Source organism: Prionailurus bengalensis, chromosome B1, assembly GCF_016509475.1.
Source record: "Prionailurus bengalensis isolate Pbe53 chromosome B1, Fcat_Pben_1.1_paternal_pri, whole genome shotgun sequence".
In the NCBI taxonomy this organism is placed as follows: Eukaryota; Metazoa; Chordata; class Mammalia; order Carnivora; family Felidae; genus Prionailurus; species Prionailurus bengalensis.
This window is the reverse complement of record NC_057344.1, coordinates 203334884-203354143: the sequence shown is the minus strand read 5'-3', so window position 1 is coordinate 203354143 and position 19260 is coordinate 203334884. Positions and strand designations below refer to the sequence as shown.

At 62.8% G+C, this 19260-nt stretch overlaps 1 protein-coding gene across 4 annotated transcripts in view; it reads left to right on the top strand.

The window, feature by feature from the left end:
- Positions 1 to 19260, top strand: part of ACOX3 (acyl-CoA oxidase 3, pristanoyl) — a 41970-nt gene that overhangs the window by 11247 nt on the left and 11463 nt on the right. For 3 of the 4 annotated variants that reach the window (XM_043573087.1, XM_043573088.1, XM_043573086.1), the window contains exons 7-13: positions 4341 to 4429; positions 7023 to 7119; positions 8755 to 8937; positions 10591 to 10713; positions 12200 to 12320; positions 14429 to 14551; positions 14744 to 14857. In XM_043573087.1, the coding sequence (XP_043429022.1) occupies positions 4341 to 4429; positions 7023 to 7119; positions 8755 to 8937; positions 10591 to 10713; positions 12200 to 12320; positions 14429 to 14551; positions 14744 to 14857 (850 nt within the window). The remainder of the gene's footprint in view (positions 1 to 4340; positions 4430 to 7022; positions 7120 to 8754; positions 8938 to 10590; positions 10714 to 12199; positions 12321 to 14428; positions 14552 to 14743; positions 14858 to 19260) is intronic. The other variant, XM_043573090.1, reaches the window with a different exon arrangement.

The following is a 19260-nucleotide window of genomic DNA, read 5'->3' as shown; positions in this document are numbered from 1 at the left end:
GCTGGGGCGGGGGCGCCCCTGGCTTCCAGTGAGCACGCGGCAAGGACACGGCGGACGCCCTGTAACGCCCAGGACGGCCCGCCCACCCCCAAGAGGCAATTATCCAGCCCCCGATGGCGGTGGCCCGGGCTTGGTCAACCCTGGTCTAGACCTGAGGTCATCTGAGGCAGAGTCGTCCTGTCCCTCCGGCGGCCACGTCGCCATCTTTCCAGACACTCTTCGCAAACCTGGGCTTCCCGGCCCCGCCTTCCTGCGGTTCTGACCCAGCACGTCCGATGTGGGCTCCCGTGCCGACCTAAAGTCTGACTCCGGGGCCTTGACGTCTCCTGTTCCCGGGCCACACGCAGCAGCTACTGCCACGGGGGCGCCTGGGACCGATGGCCAGGCCTGGGCTTCCTGCCTCCCTGGTGGGGCCTGTCTCCCGACCGCCCGGGGCTGCTGCGGTGTCGCTGAACCCGGAGCTTCCGGAAGCTTGTCCAGACTTTCCTGTCCTGGCCACCTGGATCCTGACCGAAGCCCCGCTGCCCTGCACCCCAACCCCACTCTGGCATTCTGGTTAAGACCTTCCGGGTGAGGGGCCTCTCAGAAGAGAAGAAAGTAAGCCGTGTCCCTTTGTCCTCATTGAGGTGAAATTCAAGTAATGCGAAGTGAACCGAAATTCAGGGGCCTTTGGTGCCTTCCCAGTGTCGGCCATCCACACCCGTGTCTAGTCCTAAAGCGTTTCCGTCTCCGGGAGGGCGCCCCGCACCCTTCCTCGCCCCCCCGTCCCCGGCAACCACTCGCCTGCTTTCTGCCTCCACGGATTCGCCTGCACAGGACGTTCCATACGCAAGGAACCCTCCAATGTGAACCTCCGTGCCTCAGCCTGTTTTCTGAAGGCCATCCACGTTGTCAGAACGTGCTCAGTATGTGTTAGAATTTCCGTGCTTTTTAAGGGGGGCGGATAAGCCTTCGTGTGCATGGACCGCAGTGCGTGCGCCTGGTTGCTGATGGGCATTCTGGCTGTTTCCACCTTGTTTCTGTCGTGAATAACGCTGCCGTGAACGTTCATGAGCACCTGTCCGTCTGACCACGTGTTCTCCGTTCTCGGGGGTCCACACCCAGGAGTGCAAGTGCCGGGTCCTGGGGTGATTCCGTGTTTAATTGTTGGAGGACCTGCTGTACTGCTTTCCACGGTTCTGCCAATTTATACTCCCATCGGTAGCGCGTGAGGGTTCGGATGTTCTCATATCCTCACCAATACATATCTTCCTTTTTTTCTTAAATATGCACACGAGTGGGCATGGTAGTATTTGTTTTTTTTTTTGGTTTTTTTTTTTTAACATTTATTTATTTTGGAGAGAGACAGAGACAGGATGCGAGTGGGTTAGGGGCAGAGAGAGCGGGAGACGCAGAATCCGAAGCAGGCTCCAGGCTCTGAGCTGTCAGCACAGAGCCCGACGCGGGGCTTGAACTCACAAGCGGTGAGATCATGACCTGAGCTGAAGTCGGACGCTCAACCGACTGAGCCACCCAGGCACCCCTGTTGTGCTTTTGATGTGCATTTCCTTTTCCTTTTTTTCTTTTTGGAGAGTGTGCACAGGGGAGAGGGGCAGAGGGAGAGAGAGAATCCCAAGCGGGCTCCACACTCAGCACGGAGCCCGACGGGGGCAGCGGGGGTGGGGGGAGGCTTGATCCCACGACCCTGGGGTCATGACCTGAGCTGCAGTCAGGAGTCAGACATTCCACCGACTGAGCCACCCAGGCGCCTCGTGATTCGCATTTTCTTCGTGACCAGTAATGCTGAACATCTTTCCGTGTGCCAGTCGGCCACGTGTATATTTTCTTTGCAGAAATGTCTGTTCAAGTTCTTTGCCCTGTGGAAATAAGCCAAGACCTCCCTTATGGGAAAGGCAAAGGTTGTGTGCTCGGAGCTGCCTGGAGGGGGCAGTTTGGCCACTGTCCCTTGGGAGGTTGGGGCAGTGACTGAGTCTGGCCAGGGAGTGGCCTTGGTTTCCTCAGGCTGGTCCTGGGCTGGCAGCAGGACAAGAGGAGAAGCTGTTAGCTCCCCGCCGAGCTAAGTGACCCCATCTCTGACCGACCGTCACAGGCGTCTTGCTTGGCCGCCTGCACTGTTTGCTGCGGGTTGTGGGTCAGAGCTCCAGTGTCACTGGTCGGGAGGCCGTCCATCGGTGCCATACGTTCAGTCTCTTTTCTTCTCTTTTTTTGAGTTTGTTTATTTTGAGAGAGAGAGAGAGAATGTGAGTGCGTACAAGCAGGGGAGGAGCGGAGAGACAGGATCCCAGGCAGGCTCTGCACCGTCAGCACCGAGCCCGGGGATCGTGACCTGAGCCGAAATCGGGAGTCGGATGCTCCACTGACTGAGCCCCCCAGGTGCCCTCGGTCCATTTCTGAAGTGGGCGGTTTGTCTCTGTTGTTGGGGTCTGAGAGCTCTCCGCACGTCCCGGAGGCCGACCCCTTATCCGGTAGGTGGTTGTCTCCCATTCCGTAGGTCGTCTTCCCATTTTCTTGTTCGTGTCCTTGGAGGCGCAAAGGGTTTTGATTCCAGCCCCTTTTTCCCTTGTTGCTCGTGTCCTGATTTTCCAATTCACATCAGAGCCACTGCAGACCAGGTTCGCCTCAGGCCGCCCCCTGCTGTTTCTGGGTGTGTGCGTTTGTACCCGACGTGAACTTCTAGGGGGAAACTGGCTAGCCTTCGGCCCTGTTCAGTCTTTCTGTGCCGTGGTCGGGAGCGCCGTGGTGTTTTGGACTCTTTACGTACCGTGCTCTAGGGACTCAGCAGGACTGTGTCGCGCCTCCATCCGGGGGAGCATTTCCGAGGCCGAGTGTGCGTCAGGCCGGGGCTCGCGGGGGTGGGGGGGGGTGGGGGGGGCGCCTCCCTGTCCCCGTGGAGGGAGAGAGCTTCAAAGGAGTGATCACAAGACTCTTCCAGGGTTGTGACGCACCTCACAGGTCGCGGCCGATACGGCGCGATTTGTCGCAGGTTGGTTCTATACCAGGCGGGGAGCCTTCGCAGACTGTGGCAGTGTGATACGGAAATCCACGCGATCAGGTTTATTTGAGGAGTTTGACATTAACGCGTTCTGCCGTGGACTCAAGTCCGCCTCGTTTCCTTCACTGGGAGGTCGGTGCGGTATTTGTGGCCACTGCACCATCGTAGATTTCCCCGTGAACCGGAACCCACCCTGGCGGTATTTTTCTGTGCGATGACCCGGAACGCACCAGCTTGTTTTCTTTTAGAGCCTCTTCTCTCCATGTGCACTTTCTTTCCAGCGACTTTCTATTTTAAAATGTTATAAAAAGGTCGTGCCTGAAGCGTCACCGGGTCTTACCGAAGAGTCGGAAGGGGGAAGTGTTTGCATTGGGGGTTCAGCCTTTGTTGTACCCAAAATACCATTATCGTGATGATCAGTGTAGGGGGAAGAGTGTTCCTCTAAAATAAAAGTTCCCAATAGTGCAGACTCAGTATTCCAGCTCCCAGACGCTGTTGACCTTCGGGCTGGGTGATCCTCCTGTGGTGGGGCCCACCCGGGCGCTGGATGCCTGGGGGCGCCCTCTGGGTGGGACAGCCAGCCGGCCTCAGGCGCCCTCGTCCCCGGCGGTTGGGGGGGAGGGTGCCGGCTCACAGCGGGTGCGGAATCGCCCCCGTGAAGGTGTTCGGGGGAGACGCTCCGTGTCCCTGCACGGAGCTCGCCCAGTGAGAACTGTCGGCTCGCCGCACCTGTACTTAGGGAAGCGTGTTTACCGGTCGTCCAAAGCCAATCTGGGGATGGTTCTCCCCCCGCACCCGGCCATCTTGTCATTCGCTACGGCCCGGCGCCAGCCCTGTGGCCGACTTGAACGTGACATGGATGTTCCGGACGGCCTCCAGGCTGCGGGGACTCCTCAGCTGCTGGCCCGGCACCGTTGTAGCCAAACGGCACGAACCGGGGCCTTAAAACAACAGGAGGTTACGGTCCTGGAGGCTGGGAGTCTGAGATCCGTGTCGAACCCCCCGCCCCCCGCCAGGTTCTAGGGGACATCCTGTTCCTGCCTCGTCCCAGCCCCTGGTGGCTGCACCCTCTTCTCCCCACGTCCTCCCCTCCTCTGTCTCTTACAGGACACTTGTCATTGGATTTGGGGCCCAGCTGGGTCATCCGGGACCCCCTCGTCTCCAGATCCTTCACTTAATTACAGTCGCAAAGATCCCAGACGAGGTCACGTTTCTGAAGGGCACCACTTACCCCCTGCAGAGACACGAAGGGAGCCCACGGCTTAGTCACCGGGGTTTTGTAACGTATTCTTGAGATTCTTGTGTGGTCCTAACAGTTGCCGTTTGCGGCTTTCTGTGTCTCGTACAGATCCGGAACCCCAAGACCCTTCTTCCCATGCCGGGGGTGATGGTTGGCGACGTAGGGAAGAAGCTTGGGCTGAACGGCGTCGACAACGGGTGAGTGTGTGCCCGGCCCCGATGGCCGCGGTCTCCTCTGCAGGGTCATTAACCCGAGGGTGCTTGCTCGACTCTCGGGTGCCTGCTGATTCCAGCTTGGGTGCCACCAGGACCCTCAGTGCTGTCCTCACCCTCCTGGCCGCCTGTGGGGCCAGGAAAGCGTGCTGGGACGCACACGTCATCTGTCACTTGAGAGCTGTGTCACATACACACCCTGTGTCACACCCTCTCTCACATGCACACAGATCGTGTCCAATGCACCCTGTGTCCCACGTACCCCGTGTCATATACACATCGTGCTGCACACACTCTGGGGTCACACACCCCACGTCACAGCCCCTGTCACGCCCACACCCGCGGGCTGGCCACCATCTGTTTCTGGAACAGATTTTGTGGTCCGCACGTGCCCAGACGAGAGGGTGTGAGATTGTGCTTTCGGTCGAACTCCAGCAAATACTTGCACAAGTAGAAATGTGGCTCAGCCTTGTTCCCGCTCTGGTGGCACGACAGGGGAAGATTTTCCACTCCTTAAAAAGGGCGCTTGGAGTTTTCAGTCGTGCTTGAAGAAGCATTCCTCAGCTTTCAAGCAAGAAGCTGGAGCTCTCCGAGGGTGCTGGCACTCAGTCCGCTCTTAAAAGGCGGATGGCTGCCCTCACTGCCCAGGGGGGGCCCCGTCTGGGCCTCGTCTGGGCCCCCCGCGGCCTCCACCGCGCCCGGTCGGAGCCACCCCACGAGGCCCGGACAAGGCGGCCGATCCCGGCAGGGCCTCAGAGTCTCCCAGCGGGGCCTGTCTGCCGCTCCCCTTCGTCTCGTGCTCGGGAGGGCGGCCCGCGGAGGTTGGAGGTCCCCAGGGGCCGAGCATCCCTCACCTGCAGATCCCCTGGGCGCCTCCTAAGGAATTTGGGAGGGCGCCCCCCCTGCCTGCCCTGCGCACAGCCCCGTCTCTGCTCTTCCCCGGGGGTCCTGGAAGGCCGGCCTGGACGCGGGGAGTGGCGTAGAGATCGGCGGCACCCAGGGGACAGCGTGTCACCTGCTGTCGGCCCGCCTCGTGGCTCTCTCAGCATCCGCCAGGTGCCAGGCCCGATGGCCCCGTCATAGGAGGGTGAATCGGACCCACAGAAACTGGCACCGAGAAGTAGGTGGCTGAGCAAGGACGTGGACAGCAGGCAGTCACTGCAGAGTGGGGCCGCCCTGCAGTGGTGCGGGGAGAGGGCCGGTACCCCCTGCAGGGGGGTGAGAGGAGAGTCCTGACGGGCCTCTGGAGGGGGTGGCGGGCTCTGAGGGCCGCCTGCACGGGGACCACGGGAGAGAGAGCCTGGCCTGTTTGAGGGTCACGGTGGGCGCCCCCCGGCTGTAGGCAGGGCCCCTGTCTGAGGGCTCCCCACGTCTCTCTGAGAGGCTGGGGGCTTGAAGGGACTTGTGCGGGGCGTCCCCGTTCCGGTCAGCAGTTTGGAAAGGGCCGTGCTCCCGCGTGCAGGACAGACTGAGGACGTGGCCCGGCAGAGAGCCCAGCGGTGGTTGTGTCAGTGAGCCGGGCCGGAGGGGGTGGGCGCTAGACGAAGACGGACGGAGGGAGGAGGTGGCCAGGACCCTGCTTGGGCGGAACTGGCGCCCTGCTCCCCTCCGGCTCGATGACGCCATGCTTTAAACCGCCGTCTCCCGTGGGTGAGCCAGAGAGCCTTCTGGATGGCACTCCAAGTGCTCTTGGTCATGAGATTGGTCGCCGTGGGAGCTCTCGATATTCACAAGGTGGTTTGGGGTTTTTGTTCAGGTTATGGAACATCCAGTCCTCTGCCTGACCTTGTCCCTTAGACAAAGGAATAGGCTTTCCCAACCTGACAGCCGTAAAAAATAGCTTCCCTAAGTGACGTGGGAGTGAGTTGGCTCTTCTCAGAGTTTCAGAAGAAATGGATTTGTTTGCTTTTGGATCACTGATACGGTAACGGTGTTCTTTTGTGTCACACGAGAGTTCAAAACCTTAGTTTGTTGATTTTTCACATCGTATCGTGGATTCTGGTGTGAAATTGAAGGGTGATAACCTGGAAAAAGTCAGTTGTCTCCTTTTTTTCCCGACCGACCAGCTTTGTCCCAGCGGCGTCAGGAACCTGGCTCGCGATTCCCAATATGTGGCCAGTGTTTTGGCCCAGAGCCCCGCCTCATGCACGTCACATTTTTTCATTTAACCTTCTTAAAAAAACATTTTCTTTTAATGCTTATTTGCTTTTGAGACAGAGACAGTGAGAGCAGGGGAGGGGCAGAGAGAGAGGGAGACCGAATCCAAAGCAGGCTCCAGGCTCTGAGCCGTCAGCACAGAGCCCGACGCGGGGCTCGAACCGTGAGATTGTGACCCGAGCCGAAGTCAGACACTTAAGCGACTGAGCCACCCAGGCAGCCTCTATTGAAGCTTTTTAGCTAGAAAAACTCGTTGAAATTTCCTGTCTCTGTTATCTTCTCCCATTTTCTTTTTCTTTGGGGGATTGGCACCCTTTTGGCTTTGGTTTGCTCTTACTTGACTGGGTTTCTGGAAGGAGAGGAGACTGATGTCAGGGCCAGAGCCCCGTGTCACCAGAAGTCCTGCCGTATCTCCCCACAGATTTGCCATGTTCCACAAGGTGAGAATTCCTCGCCAAGCCCTCCTGAACCAGACTGGAGACGTCACCCCCGAGGGTACCTACGTCACCCCCTTTAAGGTACAGGTGTCTCCAGGTGGGGAAGCTCGCGGGTGGAAGGCCCTCTGCTACACAGGACGCTGCCGGGGCTTGCCCGGAGACCCGCCCCAGCTGGGTTGGCCCGTGGCAAACCCCTCTCGGTTCAGGTTCCAGTGTCACCAACAAGGAAGGCGGCACTTGGGTCCCCTGCACCCCCAGGGCATGATGCCAGACGCTGCTCACCCCCCAGCCCTCCAGGGCTGGTCAGGGAGGCTGCCCCCTGCTGGTGCTGTTCCCCCAAAGGGTTTAAGGGCGTGTGGCGGCCATCCCAAATGGGGGTGACAGTGTTCTCTGGTGTCCGGGGCTCATCACATCCCGGAGTCCTTTGAGTGATAGACGCACGATGGTCACGGACACACTGGAGCAGTTGGTCGCCTCCCGGTGTCTGAGGTCAGGTGGGCCCGTCGGAGGAGGACTCTGTCCAAGGACACGCACCGCCTGACTGGAGTCGGGACGGCAGGATTGGAAGGAAGCGTGGCAGGGGCGCTAGGGACGAGAAATCAGCACGACACCAGAGTGTCTTCGAAACGGAAAGAGTAACATCAACCGTTCGCGAGACACTAACCAGACGGCGAAGGAACGGAAGGCACATGACGAGGGGACGCACGGAGCAGGTGCGGGTCAGAGGCTGGGAGGCCCGAGGGAGGGGTCCGCGGAAGGCGCAGGAGAGGCCGAAGCAGCGCGAGAGGAGGCAAGTGTGGGAGCAGCAGGGGCGAGGAGCGTCCGAGGACGGGGAGAAGACCCGACCGAGGGCCCGTGCGGCACCAGGGACAAGTCACGGGAGCCCACGCGGCAGACACGCCGCAGAGACGTGAGAACGTTGCCCAGAGACGCACCCGGGATCTCGGGAGAGGGCGCAGCTCTGGCTCCCACGGAGCGAAGCTCCCTGAGCCTCCGGGTTTCTGCGTGCGAGGAGGCGGCGTGGTGACCCCCAAAGTGTCGTGCGCGTGTGGGGTGTGGGGAGTGCCCTCCGGCAGGCGCGGGCTCGCGAGGTGGCCACGCCAGTTCCACCGTGGGTGTAACTGCGGAAGAAAAGTCTGAAGGATGAAAGAAGCGAAGCCAGGGGAGGCGGCAAGAGGTGAGGGAGGTCGGGGTGCCCGGACGAGTTAAGACTGGCGGCGGGATGTGCCCACGGCACCGCCACTGTGGGACACGGTGCCCGGGGCCCTGAGGTCTGCGGCGGATTGACACGGTGCCCGTGAGGCCGTTAGCTGCCGTGAGAGAACACGTGAAAGGACGCCATCAGGAAGGTCGTCTTCCGCGGGGAGGGAGGATTCTGGGGCACCAGGGGTCACGGGAACGGGACGCTGGCACCAAGTGGAGACGCCTCGGCGCTGGGTCCCTGCTTCGTGCCGGGCGTGGCTAAGCCTTGGGGGGCTCCGGGCGGCTGGGGGTGGCGCCCTGTGGGGCACTCATCCCTCCTCCTGCAGCCGGAGGGTCCCTGCCGGGGGCCTTATGACACCTGCGCCTCCACAGCCCGGCCCGCCCGGCGGTCCTGGCCCGGGGGTGCACGGCGGGGGGCGCCCAGGGAACCATCGGGCACAGCCGTCCGCGTGCTGCTGTCCCCGAGGCCGCCAGGAGTCCCGCTCGCGCTCACCACGTGTGCTTTCCCTGTAGGACGCCAAGCAGCGCTTCGGGGCGTCCCTGAGCAACCTGTCCTTAGGTCGGGCCACCATCGTGGCCATGTCCGTCATGAACTTAAAGCTGGCCGTTTCCATAGCCCTTCGTTTCTCAGCCACGCGGCGTCAGTTCGGGCCGACAGACGAGGTGGAGGTACCGGTGCTCGAGTATCAGATGCAGGTACGGCTGGGGCGGGCGTCCCGGCCTGTCCCTCCTGTCGCGGGGGCACCTGCGGGTCTCTGAGCCGCTGCGCTCTGGCTGCTGGGAGGCCGTCAGACCCCGTCAGGCGACGGTCGGGGCAACTGACGGGAAGGAGCCTGGCCGCTGGGCAGGAGGCTTCTCCAACCTGCGTTTTCGGGAAAAGGCGTGTGTGCGGTAGCCCGAATGAGGCCCTTGGAAGAAGCGTGTGCTGGTGAGGCTCCCACGCGGTTGCGTGCAAAGCCTCCGCGGGGTCCGGCGGTGGCGGCTCGTCCCGGGCCCCACTCTCTGGCTCCCTCACCACGTCCCGAAGAAGCGACCCCGCGGGAACAATCCGCCGCGGCAGCCGGGCGCTCGGGCCGTTTGTGGTGACAGCATTTGGAGTAGCGGGAGGGATGCTCGTCCGGCCCGTCCTTGGGGACGAGGCGGCCTGGATGCCCAAGGGGGCGCGGTTTTATCCCAGGAGCACGCGGTGCTTGTGCGGTATCCGCCCTTCTCACGCCCGGCCTCCACGCTTCTCACATGCCTTCCTGGCGCACTTGGCCTTCACCAGGTGGGGCGTAATTCCCAGTTCACAGGTGGGGGCATTGACTCGGACTCCTGTCCGAGTCCGGCAGCGAAGCCCGGCCCCGTCTCGGGCCGAGCACTGTGGAAACGCAGGGGTGTTTGAGGGAGAGCCTGAGGGAACCGCAAGAGAATCTCTGTTTCTTCTCCCACTTCTCACCGTGGCCGCGTGCCTGTTTTCGTAATAAGCAAACGAGGAGAAGCAGAATGTCTGGCTCACGTCTGTGTGGCACACGCCGTTCCTTTCCCCGCGAGCCCTGTGGCCTTTGCGAGGTCAGCGCGCCCGACTGCTGGTCATCGAGGGTGAATCACGGTCCGGGAGCCCGCTCGGGCCACTACGCTCGGGCTCCACCCTGCTGGCCGCGTGCCCTGGGGCAGGGCCGCCTTGTGCCGCCTCCCCGGGGTCTGGGTTCCTCACGGACCAGAACCGATGACACCTCCTCGTGGGGTGGCAACGAGGATTAAATGCCCGAGTCCACGGAGGGCGGTTGGCAGGATGTGTGGCCCTCTGTTCCGTAAGCGGTAGGCGGGGGTGGTGCCCGTTTGCCGGGTCTTTTCCCGCTTTTTCCTCCACGCCCTTCCAGCCGTGCGGCGCTGGGCGTGCAGAGACCCCCTCCCTGCCCGGGCGGACTCCCGGCCCCCTGTGGGCCTCACTTTCCCAGGTGGCTGAGGGGCCATCACTTGGCCCCTGGTGGGCATTCAAAGCACAAGCGATCACCTGTGCAGCCCGGCGTGGTAGGGGGGCCGATAGTCACCCTCCCAGTGGTCCCGTTGGTGAGACCCCTGAGCCTGCTACACAGAGAGCACCTTTGAGTGAGGCTGAGTTGGGTTCCCTGCAAGTGGGCGGGGGGTGGGGGTCCCTGAGGGGGGCGCTGGGTTCCCTACGAGGCGGGGGTGCATTTTCTGAGGAGGAGTTGGTTCCCTACGAAGGGAGGGGTGCTGTCTCTACCCGGGGCGGGGGGCTCTCCGCCAAGGGGGTGGGTTCAGGAGGAGGAGGGTGTTGTCTGCGAGCAGGGGCGGGCTCTGTGGGAGGACCGTGCCGTGTTAACGTGAGCGTCTCGTCGATTTTAGCAATGGCGCCTACTTCCCTACCTGGCGGCTGCGTATGCCGTAGACCACTTTTCCAAATGGCTCTTCCTGAACTTGGCGGAGTTTCACCAAGGCCTCATGGGAACGGACCACGGCACCAGGCAGGTGAGAGGCGATTCTCTTTTCTCCGCGGTGTCGAACCTCGTTAGCTGTCGCTGAGGTTGGACGGCACACGTCAACCCGTCTTCCCGAACGACATCTGTCCGTCCGTGGCGGCCTCGTGGGGCAAACGTGAGGCGTGTCCTTAGCTGTGCCCCGCCCCCCTGCTCAGGACCCCCAGAATCCTCGCTGTGGTGTGGACCGTTCGGGTGTGCGTCCGTATTCCTGCTCCTCAAGGACGGGCTGACGTGACTCCTAATTCCAGTCCGTGAGCTCAGCTGGCCTTCTGCTTTTGAAAACGTGATGAGTTTGCACAATCCACGATACCGGCCCCTCAGTAGATTTCACGGCTCCGGTCGTTTCGTAAACAATCCTGCAAAGGCTGAATCCAGCTGACTGGATTTGAATGGACAGTCAAGGGTTTGTGCCAGATTTGAGCGTCCGCTGAGCTCAGGCACTGCGTAAAGTCATCCTTGGCTGATTCCTGTGTAAACGGTTTATGACGGACTTTCCATAGCCCCTCACGTTGCCTCCCGGGCATGAGTGAAATGTGAGTCACGAGAAAACAGGTTTGAAAACAGGTCAGAAGTCTTGCCGATCGGTGTGAAGTCCAACACCCTAAAAAGCCTGTCTCAAATTAGCACGTTTTGGAACATTCAGTGTAAACATCCGGGAGTCGGGAGGCGGCCAGCAGGGTGCACTGCTCGGCAAAGCACAGGCCCTGGGAGCACGGGGATGAGTCACTGAAGCTTCTGCAGCTGACGTTGGACTCGTCCCGTTCGTGACGTTCTAAAGAGTACTCCCGCTTTATTCTTCCCGAAACCCGGCGGTTTAACCGGCGCACGGCAGGGCCTGGGAGCGGCCCTGACGTTTTCAAGTTGAAAACATTGGCAAACGGACCATCTCATTTAGCGGGGGTGCGTGTTCATCTCTCTTGTTTCTGTGAAACGTCAGGTGGAAGCAAAGGGTGAGACCCGCCCCGAGACGCTGGCCGGGACACCCTTACAGAGACGACTGTGGCTCCCTGTCACCCACGCTGTCTCCTGCGCCCCGGGCCCGCCCGCCCCTCTCCTCAGAGGGGCGCGCCCTCCCCACCCCGCCTTCGGTTCTTCCTTCCTCCGCAAGTGCTCCGTTTCAGGTTCACGAGCTTCACGGGAAGTGAGCCGTGATGGACTCCTTGCTTCTGTGCTTTGCGTCTGTGATCACCCTTATGCCCCCGGCGTCTATTTGCTGCACAGAGCCCCGGTCCATCTGCTTGTTGCCATGGAACTGTCTGTACCACAGTGTAGCCACTCGGAGGTGAACCCCCCTCTTCAGGTTAAGGTGGTGTTTGTTTTTTCCTTTCTCCCGCAGCTGTCGCGTGTCTTAGATTAGACTAGAGGGGACGTGAGCCTTCGACGCGAGGGGCGAACTGACCTCTGACCTCTGGTCATCTCTTGATGAAAAGAGGTCAGCCTCTTTTCATCTCTTCGTGTCGATTTCCTCTCCCAAGGCAGAGCTCGGACGTGAGATCCACGCCTTGGTGTCGGGCAGCAAGCCCCTGGCTTCGTGGACCGCGCAGCGGGGAATTCAGGAATGCCGGGAGGCGTGCGGAGGACACGGCTACCTGGCGGGTAGGTCTTGAGAGGCGTGACGGTTTCCCGTCCGTAGCCCTCCTTTTGACTCAAGGGGTCCGCAGACTGCAGCCAGGCGCCCAAAGTCAGCCACCGCCGGTTTTTTGCGAATAAAGTTTTTTCGGCACGTGGCCACCCCCATCTGTCCATGGGTTTTCTGTTGCCGCATTCGCACGACGAACGGAGTCGAGGCGTCTGCGTCGAGCCTGAGCTCAGGCTCAGCGTCTGGCCTTTTCCAGAGCAAGTTTGCTGACCCCCTGGCCTAGACACATCCCTGCGCTCTCCGAGGCCTCGTGTTGCCACGTCTGAGGAGAGACGCTGTGAAGGGCCCGCCCACAACCAGAGCAGAAAGCGCGTGATCCGTTGGTTGAGTCGTAACTTTCCGGCGACTGACCTGGCAGGAAACTAGCGGCACGTTTTGTTCTGGCGAAAAGTTCTCAAACGTAGGAAAAGAGAGTTTTTCTCGGCATCGGCCGTCGTTTGGGCAGCTGCTCTGTGGTAAGGAGAGCAGGCAGCCGACAGCCTCCGACCAGCTCCTGCCCTGCCAGTCACGAGCCGCGCGGCCACGGGCCCGCCAGCTAGCCTCGCTGTGCCTCAGTTTCCTCACCTACGAACCAGGGTCGACAGAAGCGTGCCGCGACACGGGCACGTGCGGTGCTTATGTGAGTTAATACACCTAAAGTGGTTGGCACCGCGTCGGGCCTGTGGCACGTGCGGGGGAGGGGCAGAGAGAGAGGGAGACACAAATCCGAAGCGGGCTCCAGGCTCCGAGCCGTCGGCACAGAGCCGACGGGGGGCTCGAACTCACGCGAGATCACGCGAGATCTCGCGAGATCGTGACCCGAGCCGAAGTCGGACGCTCAACCGACTGAGCCACCCAGGCGTCCCCTGTTCTGCAATAATTGACGGGTAACATCCAGTTACTCCCAGAAGGCCATGCGCCTCCCAAACAGCAGAACGCGACAGCCTTGTTTCAGCGGATACCTTCAGAAGCGTTGCAGGCTCTTGCCGAGCTCGAGCGTGTCGGTGACGGGCTGTGGATAATCACGTGCTCCCGGCGAGGCTCTGTCCCGTTCCTTGTCATGCGGGCGGCCCTCGGCCGTCCCTCGGCTGCCTCCGCCTCCCCCTTCCCTGCTGACGAACAGGCGACCGTGGCTGTGCCGTGTCACTCACCCATGTTGTCCTCTGTGCAGCGTTCTGTAGTTTCTGTCGTTACGACTCCTGGAGTCCCTGTAAACAGTTGGCCGTTTGGGGCCGTAAGTGGGATAATGAACTTGAACGTGCAGCAGTGCAGACGACAAGAAACTCCTGTGTCCGTGTCCTGTGTGTAAACGCCAGGCCGCAATGGGTGAGACCCGGCTCAGCGGGGCGGATGTCACGGGCCCTGTCTAGGTTTAATAGCAATTGCAAGTTATTTCTCCGTGGCCTCGCCCGACTGTTTCTGTAGGGAGGTCTCTCTGCGGCCTGGGGCGCCGAGTCGGGGGAAAACGATCAGGGTGGCACAGGTGACCACAAGCCCGGCGGCCGCTACAGAACCTCGTGCGCCCTCTCTGGCCCTGTTCCCAGCAGCGTGTGAGCCTGGGAGGCCCCCGCTTTTCCCTCTGGCTCCTCCCGGCCCAGCCTGGCCTGTGGAGAACATTCTCCGTCGGAGGACGGAGACCCAGACGGGAGGGTCTGGAAAGCGTACCTTGTAAAACAGGCAGAGGAACGAAGTCCCGTGGTCGGCGGGAGAGACAACAAAAAAAAGCTGAGCGTCGTCTTCTGATACCTGACGTTTCTTGTGTGAAAAAATGCCACGGGGTGGGCAGCTCCCCTGAGGGGCCCGTGTCTGTCAGCGACCCTCGCGAGGCCCGCGGTCAGCAGGGGAGAGGGAGACGCGGGCGACGCCGGGCAGTTCTCGAGCGCCGCGCCGTGGACGTCGGGGGCCTGGCCGCGTGGCTCCGTGTGTCCCCTTAAAGGCAGAGCGGCCAGGCTGGGAGGTGGAGACCCGGCTGGGGAGGAGCGGGGCCTTGGCGGCCTCGGAGCGCAGTGTCTCGGTCGGGCCGGGGGATGGTGGCAGTACCGTCCCGCGAGCGCAGGAAGTGATGAAGCGTGTGGCTCCGTTGCAGTGAACCGCCTGGGCGACCTCAGGAACGAGAATGACCCCAACTGCACGTATGAAGGGGACAACAACGTCCTGCTGCAGCAGACCAGCGGCTACTTGCTGGGCCTGCTGGAGCTCCGCCTCCAGGGTAAGACCCCGCCCCCGCTGGTGCAGCTGGGCCGTCCGGGCCCCACCGGGCCAGCTCGTCCACCCGTGTCTGCAGGAAGGACGTGTATCCTCAGGCAGTGACTCACCACCTTCCGGTGGCGGCGGGGGGGGGGGGGGGGGGTCAGCGAGGCGGGGCGGCGTCCGTCACTCCGGGTCCTGGGTGTGCTTGTAGGTGGCGCTCGCCTTGAGAGCCCTCTGGGGACCGTGGACTTTCTGGAAGCCTATCCCGACATCCTCAACCAGAGGTTCTCGTGCCCCAGCGTCGCCGGCTGCTTGGAGTCGTCAGGTGAGCACGCTGTCTCCCCATCTCCCTCCCCTCGTGATCCTGGGGGGCACACCGTACCGCAGTGGGGGGCTTTGGTAGGGCCTGCAGGCGGCTGGTCGGTTCCCATGTTCACCCAGCACCTCCCCGGCCCGACTCCTGAGTCGGGTGCTGCCTCCCCCTCTGAGGGCGAAGACGGAGAGGCTCTGGGTTCCTGCCTCGCTGGGCAGCTGGGCTCCTGCCCACCGGCCGCCCCTGTGACTGAGCCGTCTTCACAGGAAGCTGGGGCCCTTTTGCTCAGGGCCTTTGCACGTGCCGGCCACACTGGCATCACCTCCGCGGCCCCCGCTCTGCAGTGTGCTCACCCCCCTCGGCCTCTGCACAGGCTCAGCGGCCATGACCATTGGTGCCCGTGCTCGTCTTGTGTGGCCGTGACAGCCTGGCTGGGGGGCAGAGCCGGCCGCGACCGGTTCCTGCTCTCACGCGGCATTAGGGTCCAATAGGGACGGGCCTGTGCAAAGGAGCAGGGGCTCTGCATGGCAGGGGCCCACACACTGGGCTTGACTGCCCAGGACAGCCCGTCTGAGATCTCAGTGACACGGGCGGGGTGGCCATGGGGTGGGGGTGGGGGGGATGTGCCCAGCGGAGCGCGCGCGTTGATCCAGGGCTGGGGGAAACACGGGACTCTGGAGAAGAGAGCGGCTGACTGACGGGTCTGTGTGTGCTCTGTGACGATTCACTCTGAAACGTCCCTCTGGAGCGAAGGCCGCTCTGTCCGCCGTGGGAACAGAGCAACACGAGAGAAGATGGGTGTCCCGGACGGGGCAGTGGCGGTGCTGGTGGGGGGCAGTGTGAGGCGGAGCGGCTCTGGTCGCGTCCCCGCTCTGTCTGGTCCCCTCCACGTCCCCATGTTCCCCCGGCACCCAGGCCCGGGAAGGTCCAGCGGCGCGTCCGTGGTGTCCGTGCCGAGCCCGGGTCAGGCCCGGCCTGTTTGTGCTCCGAGGCCCAGCACCAGCCCCCAGAAGCCCCCGGAGGAGACTCCCACAGGAACAGGGCTGGAACTTGGGCCCGGGCCTGCGCCTCCCGCGGGGCCCCGCTCAGCTTTTTGTCAAGTCCCGTGTCAGACACGCGGCACTGGAAGCCACAGCAGAAACGCCACTGGTCTCACCGTCGTCCGACCCATGAGCACCGAACGCACCTGCTTCATCCCTCCCGGAAACGCCGGTTTCCACGTCCTCGCGGACTGCCTCTGTGGGCTGGCGGCGAGGCGGACCTCGGAGCACGCGTCCTGGGGGCCGGGCAGGAGCCGCTCTTCCGCTGAGCCTCCCGGGACCTGGAAGTGCAGCCCACCCGCCAGGAGAGCGAGGGGGCGCCCGGCCGCCTGGGTCTGCTCCGGCCCTGCCCGCCTCGGCCCGCTGGCCTCGCCCGGGGCAATAGCAGCACCCGCCTCTCCAGGCTCTTCTCTTTTTTTAAACGTTTATTTATTTGAGATGGAGAGCAAGCGGGGAGGGGCAGAGAGAGAGGGAGAGAGAGAATCCGGAGCGGGCTCTGCACTGTCAGCGCACAGAGCCTGGCTCGGGGCTCAAACCCAGGAACTGTACGGTCATGACCTGAGCCAGAATCAAGAGCCGGACACGTAGCCAACTCTTAACCCAGCAGCCGCAGGGGGAAAGGCAACTTCTTCCAGAAGCACAGGCGTCCCCGGGTGCGCAGGGACAGGCTATCGTGGGGACGCTGGGCACCGTGCTCCTGCCTTGCTTGTGTTCAGGACCCGTCGGCCACTGCGGTAAACGCAGCCACGCGTGGCTCTGGCCTCCCCAGACTCACCGCGAGATGCCCTTTGTTCCCCCGACCGCTGTCAGCTGAGCGCCTGCGGCGTGGGAGGAGGGCAGCTGCATCAGGAGACCCCGGAGTGAGCATCCCCTGGAGTCCGGGGGCCGCTGGGTCCTCTGGGTACAGGACCTGCCGCCTGCCTGCCCACCCGCCAGGGACCGAGAGCCCGAGACATCGCAGCAGCTGCGGGTGCTGGAACCGGCCGCACACTGTCCGCTTGGCCCTGCGGGGCACGCACTGCTCACGTCTCCCTAGAGGAGGCTGGGCCGGGTGGTCCCGGCTGGTCTAGCCCACGTCAGCAGCCGGGGCAAGAGTAGGACCCAGGCCGGCTGGCTGCCCAGCTGGCTCTCCTCCATCGTCATCCAGGAAGCTTCTGCCCTAACCGCTTGATTTCTCATCGGTCGCCACGTTCTGTCACGGCTTTCCGGACAGTAAGTGACCTACAGGTCTCTGTCTGCCCTTGTACACACGGTGGGACACGCTTGAAGATCGATTTCAGATGGTGGCAGAGCTCCCCAGCCCAGCGTTGCTACAGAACGCGCCGGAAGATAGCCTAATGCCTCTCGCGACATCAACGCCACCAGAATTTTTCCCCAGAAACCGTCACCCGTCGTGAAACCAGATGGAACGCAAGCGGTCTGCCAGCTGCGTGACGTCCCCAGGACTCCGCACGGGTCCCCCCCGCCGCCCCTCGCGGACACCGAAAGCCGAGGCAGCACCTGCGAACCCGCAGCAGGACACGTGCCCGGACAGAGTCGTGTTTTCCCTGTGACTGCCCTGGCCTGCGTTTTCGGGAGGAAACAATGCAGCTGAAGTTCCTTTGGCGACAGCGCCCGACCCCGAATGCCGATGCTCCTCTCCACGCACGGAGGAGGCAGCGTGCGGCGCGTGGCCGGCCCCTTGTCCCTGGGGCGTGTGGCCATCACATCCCACACGTGGGCCCTGGCTTGCGTCGGCTGCGTCCTTGGTAAAGAGTACGTGAAATCTTCCTGACCCTCGAGCTCGGTAGGACCGGGACACGAGACCCTTCAGTGCAGAGAGCAGCCTGCCGGGAAGGCGCAGAGGGTTTCCTTCAGGGGCGGGCGGGGTTCACGGCTCTGCCTTCCACATCTCCCCGCTTCCTCTGACCTGCAGGCCAGCGTGTGTGCCGAGGACGGGTTTCGCAGATGTCCCGGCGCCTTTGAGGACCTGTGCTGCCACCTGACACGGGGCCCGGTTCTTTCCTTTCCTTGGCTGATCTGCAGTTCAACCTGCGCTTCTCACAGCCGTGTGCGCACCGGGCAGAGGCTCGCCTCCTGCCACCCGTTCAGCGGGTCTCGGGCCGCAGTCACGGGACTCAGGCTCTGGAGCCCACGAGACCTACGGCTGGGCACTTGGCCTCTCCAAGCCTCAGTTCCCCCTGCAGTACACAGTCGTCCCCACGCTGCTCTGGGTGGGGCCTGGCCCACGGTGCGCTCTCACTGGGGGCCACCGCTCCAAGCCCTCCCTCGGGAGGGACGGAGCAGGGAGAACTCAGCTGTCTCCCCGGCGGCCGGCTCCGCGGGGGGTCTTGCGGGTTTAGAGGAGGTCGTGTGGGAGCACCGGGTGTGGGGGCATGGACGGAGAGCAGGCCACACCCAGACCCTGCCACGCCAGCCCGGGGGCTGGTGCCAGTCAGCCGAGCCTTGCTTTCTGGGCGCACCGAGGTTGGGGCCCCACCCTGGAAGGGGGGATCGGCCAGGAAACGGGGGTCTAGCAGAGGCAGTGTCGGGGGAGGCAGAGAGGTGGTTGGAAGGTGGCTGGCCGGTCTACAGGGGCTTGCTGGACGGAGGGCTGGGTGAGAACAAAGCCCCCGGGGGGAGGGGACGGGAGGGGTGATGACACGGGGGGTTTTGGTGTCACTCGTGGAGCCAAGTGCCCGGCGGGTATGTCCAGATGCCCCGGGACCAGGGGGTGGGGCAGGGCTGCGCTCGCTGCAGAGGCTGGGGGTGGGAGGTCCTTCCTGCCTCTCCCAGCCTCCAGGGCCCCCGGCACTCCTGGGCTCATGGTCGCATCACTCCGTGTCTCCTCCATGCCCTATGGCCCCCCCCCATATGTGTATCTCCCCTCTGACCCCATAGGACGCTTGTTGGATTTAGGGACCACACTCTCCAGGAGAATCTCTAGAATCCTTAGCTGCTTACGTCTGCCTTTTCCCAAGAAAGACACTTGCAGGCTTCGCGTCAGGACGTGAGCGTGTCTTTTGGGGGTCCCCGCGGAGCCCCACACCTGGCCGGACTCTGGCACGGGCTCGAGGAGGCCCCAGAGGAACCGGGGCCGCCGTGTGCGCTCGGCGTGTGAGCTTTGTCTCGGCCCCGTGAGTGAGTTTATTTGTTCTTTCACGGACCTCTCAGTTGTGCTGAGACAGTCGAGTGTCCGCGGCAGGGCCCCGGCGAGTGCCGTCCGTCTTCCCCGGGAGTGGGCTGTGTGACGCAGGAGGAATCCCCAGGACCCTTCGCCCAGGCTTTGGGGCCGGACCCAGCATGGCCAGGTCCCCGTGGTCCCTTCTGGGGGCCCCGCGCCGAGGGCAACAGCTGAGCAGAAGGGCTCCCGGGCCAGGGGGCGCCCTGCGGCCT